Source organism: Gordionus sp. m RMFG-2023, chromosome 2 (assembly GCF_954871325.1).
Source record: "Gordionus sp. m RMFG-2023 chromosome 2, tfGorSpeb1-WG-v2, whole genome shotgun sequence".
NCBI lineage: Eukaryota > Metazoa > Nematomorpha > Gordioida > Chordodea > Parachordodidae > Gordionus > Gordionus sp. m RMFG-2023.
Genome location: NC_088776.1, coordinates 12,016,523 through 12,029,183, shown reverse-complemented (window position 1 = coordinate 12,029,183; position 12,661 = coordinate 12,016,523). Strand labels below are relative to the sequence as shown.

General features: G+C 26.7%; 1 protein-coding gene across 3 annotated transcripts; it reads left to right on the top strand.

The window, feature by feature from the left end:
- The first annotated feature begins 3,268 nt into the window (after positions 1-3,268).
- LOC135923986 (mitochondrial ribonuclease P protein 1 homolog) lies at positions 3,269-9,577 on the top strand. Of its 3 annotated transcripts, none has more exons than XM_065459025.1 (4): positions 3,269-4,253; positions 7,374-7,420; positions 8,798-8,910; positions 9,226-9,577. In XM_065459025.1, exons 1-4 carry the CDS (start codon positions 3,305-3,307, stop codon positions 9,401-9,403), a joined length of 1,287 nt encoding a protein of 428 aa, XP_065315097.1. In that variant the 5' UTR covers positions 3,269-3,304; the 3' UTR covers positions 9,404-9,577. The 3 variants fall into 3 exon arrangements, with proteins under 3 accessions (XP_065315097.1, XP_065315096.1, XP_065315098.1); XM_065459024.1 differs by having other exon boundaries at positions 8,798-8,940; XM_065459026.1 differs by having other exon boundaries at positions 8,798-8,902; positions 9,226-9,385.
- The last annotated feature ends 3,084 nt before the right edge of the window (positions 9,578-12,661 follow it).

The following is a 12,661-nucleotide window of genomic DNA, read 5'->3' as shown; positions in this document are numbered from 1 at the left end:
CGTGCCTTTATCGCATAAATTCTATAATCCATGGAAATCTAAATAGGCTGCATCAATCATTTTGAGACCCTTTATCATTATAAATTCTATAATCATGAAAATCTAAATAGGCTGCATCGTGCCTTTATCGTATAAATTCTATGATCCATGGAAATCTAAATAGGCTGCATCAATCATTTTGATATTGCCCTTTATCATTATCATAAATTCTATAATCCATGGAAATCTAAATAGGCTGCATCGTGCCTTTATCGTATAAATTCTATAATCCATGGAATCTAAATAGGCTGCATCAATCATTTTGATGGTGCCCTTTATCATTATCATAAATTTTATAATTTTGTTAAGTTTCACGGTTGGTCTTCGTCTTTTCTGGGTATCGTAAACATAGTTCTCCGGCCAATAATTGATCGCGAATTCTTAATTCTTTATTGTGAATTTAGTAGGGCCGCGACTTAATCTAATGAAATCAATTGCTCCTCTATCAATAGAAAATTTTGAGGATATTTTATGTGTCTATAGTCGTCAGTAGCCCATTTATCTCATTCATTTTTTATCCATAATTGCTAAATCAATTTATTTATTTATCTTTTTTAACAAAAAAAAATTATAATTCTATATAATATTTAACTTGACCGAAGACCGAAATCCGCGCGACCTTTTACCTCGTCGCCTTATATCGATTAAAGTTTTTTTAAAAAACGATAATACTTTTATTTGTAATTCTTTTGGTATATATACATTTATATAATTATCCAATTTAACTTCTAATAATATGCAATTTGATTAACCTCGATAATATAATATTACATGTCGGAATAATATAATATACAAATATAAGGTGACCTTTAAATATATCTTACAATAATAAATATTCAAATGTAACACTATTGTAAGTATTATTGTCATTTTTATACTGGTTGGGCCTCAAAGAATATTTCGGAAAACCATTAATATTTTGAGGGTTGTATCTTTGCTGACCACGACGGGGATAGTTGGTTCGGTTACAACTCTATAGCAGTCATCCGGTCGATCAGGGCTTTGATGATGGTCACAGTCGTGGCACCATGGAGTACTCGCTATTGTTGTATCGATCGTCGTAGTAGTTATCGTTGCGATTATCGAAACGGTTGCGGTTATAGTGACAATTATCATAGCTTTGATCAAAACGATTGTCGTGGAATTTGTTGTGCTATCCGTTGAATCGTTTGTCGCGGTCGTTGTCGTAGCGTATATCGTAACGTTCATCAAATCGTTTGTCACGGCAATAGTCGCAGCGTAAATCGTAACGTTCATCGAAATGCTGTGCGGAGCGATTGTCATTGATGAACTGGGGTTGCTTGATAAGAGATTTACCATGTGCGTGAGAGTCCTGAATGGGTTTTGTTGTTACGTAACTATTTTTGACTCTGCCTATGTGATTAACCTCTTGTACACCAGGTGATTCATTCAAATGTAACAATTTCATCTCGCCCTTGATGCCACTTGGGTCCGCGGTGTCTTACTTTAGACCTAGATTGTAAATGTCTTCTATGGTCATAGAGCTCTAGACCGCTTTCCTGACATCTTTGGAATACGAAGATACTCTCACTTTCTCAATAATTCTCTGAATGCCATTAAATTTACATTCTTTATTGAGTCGTGCTACGCGCGTGACCCAAGCCGAGAATGTCTCATCCTTGCCTTGAGTTGCAGCAAAAAATAATGATAATTTAGCGTTGTCGGTCTTCGATGGATGTTGTAACTTGAATTTGCCAAGCAGGCGAATGGGTCCTGGAAGTCTTCCTCAGTGCAAATTGCCCCAATATTATTGAATTCGTCATCAGGAAGACTTCGGAAAAATAAAGCGGCCTTTTCTCCGTTGGAGATCTTGCTGGTGTTGAAGAAATTCTGCAATTTCCCTATGTAGGCGTTGTCATCGATACTAGGCGGTGAAATAGAATAAATGTACATTGCAAAATCAAGATCAAATTTTGAGATAGTACTTACGCAAAGTTCGGACGTAGATTGGCCTCCATGTTGAAATTGAATTAAAATCCACATTTATTATTTGATAGATAATGATATCACATTTTATTTTTAATCATAATTTAAATATTATTATATGATATATTACATATTTATTTTCTTTTCTAAATTACATTTTTTTATCTCTTTATATATCTTTTTTTTAAACAATAATAAAAAAAATAACTAATACAAATTGATGTATAAAAAAATGTTAATATAAAATTTTCACCGATTAAATTTAAATACAAAATTTTCTTTTTTTAAATTACATTTTTTTATCTCCTTATATATCTTTTTTTAAAAGAATAATAAAAAAAATAACTAATACAAATTGATGTATAAAAAAATGTTAATATAAAATTTTCACCGATTAAATTTAAATACAAAGTCAATAAAAAAAATGTCACATTAAAATGATATATATAAAAAAAATGTTAATATAAAATTTTGACCGAAAGGTATAATCACTATTATTTAACAAAACTAAATACAAACTATAGTGCAAATGGTTAAATATGGTTGATAATGTTCCAAAAAATGCTATAGTTAGCATAATTTCAAAAACATTTTAGATTATTTTCCTAATATATATATGGGTTATTATTTATTTTGACAACTCTACCTAATAGTACTGTTATGTTAGCTACTAATGAAAGAACATTTTCTTCTTACAATTTGAAAACCATACTTGAGAAGAAGTGATGTTAAATTACTCTATTATCCAATTTTTAAAAACGGTCAGCTTAATATTTTATCCAGAAAAACAATAAGTCTCGAGATTTCTCTAATAGATATACAAACTTTTGTCTTATCTATAAGCAAAAAAATATAAGTAAAAAAAATTTAAATTTATGTATTATAAATTGACAATATTTTATAGTAGCCTTGATAAATAATTATTAAACTTACGATATATTATTAAATAAATTCTAAAATAATTTTTATAAAAAAATTTAATTACCCCCCCCCCCCCCCCCCACCCCCCAACGAATTCCTACGTATGCCCCTGGAATGGGCATATTTAATGTTTAAATGGGTGAAAGGGTATAAAAACTTATTTTAATGGGTGAGCGGGTATAAATTTCAAACAAATGAGCAGACGGACGAGTAAGTTTTACCTGTCCATTGCAGACCTCTAATTGAAACCCAAATTATGCATCTATCAATATCCAGTGTCATATCAATATCCTGTGTCATATCAATATAGCGCGACGTGTGAAACACTATATTTGGATTATAATGTATTGACACTCTTTATCCATCGGTTAGATTTTTAAACTTTATTTACTTTTCGATGAAAAAGTTAAATTTTCTTATTAGAAATATTTCAAATAATTCTTTCATTATATGTGCAAATATTAGCAAAAAATATTTTAGCTCATCTAAATTAATAAATTTTAATCAACAAAATATCAAAGAGACAAATTTAAAAATAATAAGGAATTCTCATATTACCCAAACAAAAATGTTCAGTATGGAAAATGGATCAAAGCATGACAATGAATTAGAATATATAGATAAAGAAAAAAAGTTGGCAATCTTAAAAATGGAATATGAACTTTTAAAATTTGATATGTCATCACGAATTAATACTTCTGATAATCCTGATACATTTATACCAGACGAAGAAACCCATAATAATTCAAGCACTAGCCATTCCTATTCTGTCCATAAAGTGCCATCAGTTGTTACAGATATTCAGTGGGAAAATCTTTTAAATCTACCATCAAAACAACAAAGAGTTAAATATTATCGGTATTTATTTAAAAATGAAATGTCAACAGCCAATTATAAGGCTAAAAAAGATAAACAAGTTAAAAAAAGATATGAAATTAGAAAATCTGTTTTAGATGAACAAGCTGGTCATATTCTTTATGGTTTAAAAGAAAATAGTATGTTTTTCTACATTAGAGAAGCAAAAATGAAAAACTTTTTTGCACATAGATTGGCATTAAATAAAGTAATAGGTGAACCCAATTTGGTGTTAGATATGGAATTTGATAAACACATGAATTTATATGAAAAGGGTGAAACAGCTAATCAAATTCGTGAAATGCATCATCTTAATAGATCAAATAAACAACCTTTTAATATATTATTCTGTAATTGTCATAAAATGAATCCAAATCAAAATAGTAATGGTCAAATATCTACAAAGTCTGAATCTTTATTAGATATAATTCAAAAACGTATGGTTGACATTGAAAATGCATTTATAGAAGCAACAGATAAATCTTATTTAGGTATAGTTTTTATTATAAAATAATTAAACTATATGTCTTAAATTTTATGAAAATCACAACTGTATAATGTTATAGGAGAATAGAATTAATATTATTTTAAATTTATCCTCAAGCTTTTAAATAGCTATGGGCTGCACCTAGATCTAAAAAAATGCCAAATGTCTCCAGTTGGGCTTATGCTTATTTTAATTTTACAGGTCTATACTATATATTATTCATTAATTTAATAAATTATCTTTAAAATTAGTTTTTTTGATTAAAAAATTGATTTTACTGAAATTTTTATTTAGTTACAAATAGAACCCATATGATAAAAGTTGAAATTGTTTTTATTTGATTTTAGGTTATGACTAAAATATGCACTCCTGAATACCATGCGCCCCTACATGCCCCCTATGAAAGGAGCTTAATTTAAATTATATAAATATAGATTTGTATCTAGCTTCATAAGATGAGTTAGAAAATGTTTTTTTTTAATTTAAAAAAAAATCGTAACATAGTAAAATTTAAAAAAAAATCATTTTTTTACATGACTAAAATACGTGCTCCCTATTAAAGAAGCTTAATTTATAAAAAAATAAATCACCAAATCCTATAGAGCTTATTAAAAGGTATATAAAATGTTAAAATTATATTTTAAAAATTAAAAAAAACATTTTCTAACTCATCTTATGAAGCTAAATACGATTCTATATTAATATAATTTAAATTAAATTAAGCTTCTTTCATAGGGGGCCTATGGGAGCACGTAGTTTTCATGGGCACCTATTTTAGTCCCACATTTTATAATACAAAATAAATTTCTTTAAAGAATAAATTATATTCTTGCCTGTTTAATTAAACTCCTCAATTTACAAAATTTGGAGTTACAATCAAATTCCTATTAAATATTATTAAAAAATATTTTAATAATTTGGACAACTCTCTACCTTAAGAAGTGGGTAGATGTTTAATTTTTTTCTTGTGTAAGACCACTATAAAGTGAGCATTTGTTTTATTGCATTCATTCATATTTCATCTTATTTTAAAACTTATTCATGTCAAATAACAAAATTAATAAAGAAACAAATAGAATAAGTTATCAATAATTTAAAAAAAAAATAGAGATTATCAAATTCCTATATCATAATACTCAAAGAGAATATGCTAAAAGATTAGTATTTTTTAAAGAAATTGTTTGTACAATATTCACAAATCCAAAGAAGATATTTTCAAATGTCATGCAAATAAAACATATACCAAAAAAAGATAACATCTTATTTTATTACATAAATTAATTTTTATTCTTATTTTATATACAACCATTTAGTGCTGTAAACATTTTTAAAAAAATCGAACGCGTTCAACGTTCATTGACAAAAATCGAACGCGTTCAACGTTCATTGACAAAAATCGAACGCGTTCACGTTCAAATTTAAAAAAAGGAACGCGTTCATGCGTTCAAAATTTTATGATAAATTTTTTTTAAAATTTAATTTAATATAAATAAATGCCTTATATTTTTCAACACAATATATTAGCCATGATAAAAAAATAATAGTTTTATTTTGATAATATAATTATAAATACAATATAATAGATCGATAAAAAAATTAATTTATAAGTTTTTTTTCTTAAATACTAATATTAAAGTGCCTTATTATAATTAACTATATATATATATTATGTAATTATTTTTACTTAGAACAATTAAAATAAATTATTAACTGGCTATATAGTTATACATATTATATAATATAAAATAATTAATGTTACAATCAGATGTCTTTTTAAATTGGAGCTTGAAGATGTTGACACTGATATAATACTTTTTGGACACATTTTACATTTGGTAACTATTGAATTACCTTTTGATTTTAAAACAGTGAAATATTTTTGATATTTGGGCCTAATTCTAATTCATCTAATATTGAATTTTGATTTTCAGAATCTGATGATGAAATATTTATATCCATGCAAATGCTAATCTATTAAATTAAAATATTCAAATTAATAAACTTTAATCTTATCTTCTCTAGTAGTAATACGTTATGGTACGTTAATTGCAATATGAAAGAGGAAAAAGTAAAAACAGCTGATTAAAAAATATAAGACTTTTTTGTTAAAAAATTGGATTAAATATTAATTTTTCAAATAAATAAAAATATAAGACTTTTTTGTTAAAAAATGCGGATTAATATTAATTTTTCAAATAAATAAAAATAAAAAGTGTTTTTAAAATTGAACGAACGTAAAATTGAACGCGTTCATCAAAGAAAAGGAACGCGTTCACGTTCAAAGTTCGTCAAAAAAAAAGGAACGCCGTTCATCACCTTTTTTCAAAAAAACGAACTTCGTTTACAACACTACAACCATTATATAATAATTTTATATATGTGCACATTCTTCTTTTGTATAAGTATATGTATGTGTTAGTTACAATGTGTTTTTTTAATATAATTCGTCTTTCCATTTATAAATGCCTCAAAAGTTAACGACAAAATTATCTGGAATTCATAAGATAGGTATTCTAAGCATGCTGGAGTACATTTACGGTAAAATCAGATTTTTTAAATTTTAAAAACGCGCTCAAAAAATTATTTACAGTTAAAAAATAATAACACATTGCCGCTAACATATAAACATTTATTCATGATTTTGATGAATTAATAAAAATAAAAAAATTATTTGAAAATGGTTGAACAATAATCACACTTTTTTTGCTAACCTTCAAATTTAAAAATGATTTAAAATGTTTTTTTTTTAAAAAAAAGTAAAAAGTCTCTATAAATTAGGCAACTGTCTAAGTTGGGAATATTGTTGCTCCCAACCCAAATAATATGTTTTACCGTTTATTATTTATTTATTAATATTTAAAAGTAGATTACTCAAATATTTCCGGCATTTATTTTCTATAAATTTTCGAATAATCCTTAGAGAGTTAATATCAGTATATAACTGAAAACAATATTAATTTACAAAAAAATGTTATATGGTCTTGTTTTGCTCTATTAGAATAATTTGATTGAGTGTTTCGTTTATTTAATGAGCTAATTTTATAATTAAGGTTGGGTTGATTTGATACTGTATTTTATTACTACTGAATACATTTTTTTGCAAATAATATATAAATACTTTTAGATTTATTTCCGCACGAAAATCTGATATATCTTTCACCAAATGCACCGGTATATTTTTTTAAACATAAAACTTTGCATTAGGGCTATACCGATCCACAAATTTTTCATAAGTCTTATATCACTAAAAAAAACCGATCCGATATCTATATTGATTATTATTTACCATTCATCTTTGAACCAATGTCATAAAAATATCTATATTATCTATTTTAAAAGAAGCCAACCAACTTTCACGGGGTAAAGTCTATTTTGTTTTTTTTAATACTCCAGAAGTTTATATCATTAATATTTGCAGGGTGAATGTGTTATGTTGTTAAACAGCTCCATTTGGCCGATTTTTAAAAAGGGCTAAATCAAGATTTTAGCTAAGATATTATAACCTAAGGCTCGAAATTTTGCCAATAAAAGTCCAAACCTTTCTGCAATAACTTTTTGCCCAAATCTTGAGTTAACCGTTTTTAAAGATTGTCGAAATCGAGCCATTTAACAATCGCTGAATTGACACGTTAGATATTTTAAAATCCTTTTCTTATTGCAGATAATATTTTAAATAAATAGAGTAAAATTTTTAACTATTTGTTTAAACTTTACAGGCTGTATAACTCGTATTCACGACTAAAGTTGGATATCAAAAGTAAAAAAATATAAAAAACAGAACAAATATCTTAATTAATAATAACAAATTTGAAATACTCATCCTCTTTCCTCTAGTCGACTCAACTTGTTGAGTCAGGTTCATAAGAACTACTCATCTTCTAGTCAACTAGAGTATATAACTCTTCACGACTCAAATTGGAAGTATAAGTAAAAAAATAGTTGTTTTGTTAATTAATAATAAAAATTTTTTTAAATACTCGTCCTCTAGTCGACTCGAGTTTATAACTACTTGGCTCAGTTTTCGATTAAGTCGACAGTCTATTAACAACACTAATTACAGCAAATAAATTATATTTTAGTTCCTCTCGTTATTTTACTACGTAATTATTTAGAAAATAAAAAAAAATTTATATGCAATCATAAAATAACCAAAAGCAATAAAAAATATCGGATCAATTTTTTTAAAACGTTAAATATTGGTGCCGATTCAATATTTAATATCGGCGCAGCCCTACTTTGCTTGTTTAAAAAAAAAACTAATTTATTTAATAATACAATGTTGTTAAACGGCTCGATTTGAATCGGTTTTTAAAAATGACTAACTCAATATTTTATCCTTAAAAATATTACGCAAGCCTGAAGATTTTACTTAGAGATAGCACAATAATTTGGACATCTATTAGCGAAATCTAGAGACTTAGACAATATTTTTCTGGCTAAAATATTGAGTTAGCCCTTTTTAATAATCGGCTCAAATCAAGCTGTTTAACAACACTAATGTTAAATTTTGATATACATTTATTTTTATGGTGATAAAAAAATTTTAAGAATTATATGGAAGTATATGATCCTTTTGCGACTTATGTGATAGGTGCCTTAGTTGAAAAGAGTTCTAGCAAACCTTACTCATTAGCGAAAGCGAAAAGGGAAAAAGTTAAAACGTATAAATTGCCAATAGATCGTTATTTAAGGTCTAAAACTTGGATATATATAATGTTATTAAGTTATTATTTCGATAAAGTTTAGTGAGCCCACTTAAAAATCATTCTATTTAGTAATTAAATTTTTCTTGGGAACTAAAAGAAGCTAGAAATATCAGCTGGTCAGATAACATTTAACGTTCTGCTAACTCCTACGAATTATTTATATTTACAATATATATATTGCAATAAATAAACTAATTATAATACATCAAATTATAATTTATATAATTATAATATATAATTATTTTTTTTAAAAAAAATTAAATTGTTTAGATGGGGTTTGGGTAAGAAAGATTTACCCTTAAATCACGTTATGGGGATATTATTGGATATTAAAAATACGGGAGATTGGAATGTCGCTTTGAAGCATATTCCGCGTAGAAAATTATACAATTACCAGGATAATACCGATATTCAAGACAAACGATTTAAAAATATTCTAAAATTTTGAATTAAAATAGATTTTTATATAGTTTTATATTATACGCAAATATTTTTTTAAAAAAAATGTAAATAATGTGATTTACAAACAAGAGCTGGATTTAAAGTGAAAAAAATTCCCCCGCTTTAAGGTTCGTGTTTTGACTCCTATTTTCTAAACAGAAATCTGTTTAGCCTTCTATATATCTGCGTTCAAAATATTAAAAAATTAAATTCACAAACTTAAACTTTAATGAAAATTTATAAATAAGCTACAAAAATAAAACATGCCTAGAATATTATTCTAGAAAATTTAACATACGATTTCATTAAAATTGGCAAAAACTTTTCAAATTTTTTTAAAATAGTTTTGGACACAGTCTAATAAATAGAATAAAAAGAAAGAGGTTGTTTAGATTTAGTTTACACTTAAAACAAAACTGAATAGGGTGACCTTAGTTCAAAATCTGAACAGACTGGTCTATACAGATATAAGTTTCAATAATTAAGATGAACCAGGACACATGGATTTACCACTAATTATTTCTGTTTCCTTGTGAAACATAAGCAGTTTATTACGCTTTTAACCTAAATATCAAAAATACAATTAATAAACTTTTCTAACTTTAACGAAAAAACGAGCAGTTATATTAATCGAAATGGAAAGTAAAAAATAAATTGGTAGAAATTATAAATTTATAAAAAATTTTAATTGAAGATTTTGGACATGTTTCATAATTTTAAAAAGTTTTGAAATTTTGAGGCTTTTTGAAATATATATAGGGCATAGCCTTATATATAAAATTAATAGATTAATTTTTTTTTATTAAAAATTCAATTTATATTAAAATTCATATATAAATATGATAAAATATAATTATTTAAAAATTAACATTAAAATATAGAGAATATAATAAATGTCATATATCAATTTAAGTTAAATAAAATACAAATGTATATTTTTATAAAAAGAAAAAAAAACATTAAAAAAAAGAAATATCAAATGGCGAGGTCGGGCCATGATGTTTTAAATATTTGATAATTAGATCTAATTATAGATACGGCGATTTTCTGCTTGAGTTTGTAAAATGGAGAAAGGTATGATTTTTTTATTGATTTGGATATTGTTTTGAATAGATCTAAAGCCGCTTGTCCAAAAGAGCAGGTTGATGTAGCTGCTATTGGAACAGAGTGGTTATCACACATTAGGTGTGAGTATTATATATTTTTTAGAGATTCGGCTCTGTTAAGGGGATCATGGGAATTATTGGATGGAGCCATGGGATCAATGCAGGTAAAATCCCACATTAAAGGCTTTCCCATGAAAAAAGGTACGACGGTTTTGCCGTCAGGGCGTTTTTTATCTGAAAAGGATGTAGGTTCTAAAATTGGCTTTATTTAAAAAAGAAGCTATTATTTCATTTATTTTATCATGTCGGCTGATTTTTGATATAAATTTACAGCGGAGAGCGTGTCTCCCATACGCGTCTGCCGATTGATTGCATTTATTTCAAATATAATGGTTTAGGAAAGGTACGCCCAAGCGTAAATTGATTGCATAACGAAAAGCGTCGTTATCTATTAGCTGGTTATTTAAAATACTGAGATATGAATCTAATCATTCATGGCCAGAGTTGTTGAAATTAAGAGATCTTAGGAGGGATTTATATTGGTGATCATCGCTCAAGTTGAGGTAAGCTAAGGAACGAGATACCAATCCTTGATCCCAATCTTTTTGTTTCGTTGAATCTGGCGGGGCTGTGTTTGGTAAAACATTAATGTTCCAACAACGTAAGGCTTCATCTAATAAATTATCTTAATCGATGGTAATAATTTGCGAGGCAATATTTTTTACTGATAAGGTTAATGAGATGAAGGAAACAAGGGCTATATTTAGACCTGTGCGCCGACAAACTATCGGCGGCCGGCGCGTTATTTTCCGTATTTTATTCTCGTTTTGTTTTATTTCTTTATTTTTTTTATGGAAGATTTCGGACATGTTTCATAATTTTATTTACAAAAATTTATAAATTTTAGGTTTATATAATGAAAATAATATTATAATCTTATATATATATGTGTCGTATTGGGATATGGAATCATGTGGGATTCGGAATCCCCACGTTTTATTCGAAATATTATTTTAAAAAATATTCCGAATCCCCATGAAAAAAAAAATAATAATTACTTTTTCATCTCTTTTTTGCGGCTGGCACCATATAATTAAAATGTTAAAATAAGGGATTTAAAAAGAGAATTTAAAAAAAGAGTAAATATTATAAAATTAAGAAATATAATGAATGAAAAGGGATGAGGTTAAGACTTTTTTGTTTTAAAAAATATATTTATAAAAAATCCGAATTATTGCAACAATTATTCAATGCAATATGGCATTTCGTTGAACATTTAAGCAGGGACCCGAACCGTTATTTATAACTGTTCAGTTTGGTTACGGTACTGGTTCAGTATATAAAAAATTATAATGGTTACGTTTGGGTTACGGTTCTTGAGAAGAAATTTATATAAAGGTTCCGTTCGGTTCAGCTAATTATAAAGGTTCATTACGGTTAGATATTTTTTTTTATTGAAGCAACACCATCTTCTAATTTATTTTTATTATAAACATCTATGAATTATATATAAAAAAAATATATAAGATTTAAAATAACTCTAAATATATTATTTGAACTTATAAGTAATATATTTTCAAGTATAAATGGATTCCTTTTTGTTTGTTGTGACGATAACACAAATTTTAGCCCCGAAAAAGCCCTTTCTACAGAAACTTGTGTTGCGGGGATCGCCAGTACTATAAGAGCACGTTTATATAATTCTGGATATTCAAATTATTTCCATTTCCAAAATATAAAAATTGAGCCGGTTTAACCGTTTTTTATAAAGGTTCTTTTTACTCCTTCAAAAAATAATTATATCGGTTCGGTTACGGTTATGGTTCAGATATTTATAACAAAAATAAAAAATTTTTAAAAAAATATTTAAGGGGATTCGGAATATTTTTTTTAAAAAAACAATTAAATTATATTTTTTTGCCGCCTGGCTGGCACCAGAAAATTTTATTTTTTAGAGATATTTAATATGTATTACTTTTATGTATTGTTGTTAAACGGCTCGTTTTGAGCCGATTTCTAAAAATGACTAACTCAATATTTTAGCCGGAAAAATATAGCCTAAGCCTTGAGATTTCGACAATATATGTATGTGCCTTTGTTCCTTCTATGAGCAAAATCTTCAGGCTTGTATAATATTTTTCTAGGTTAAGTATTGAGTT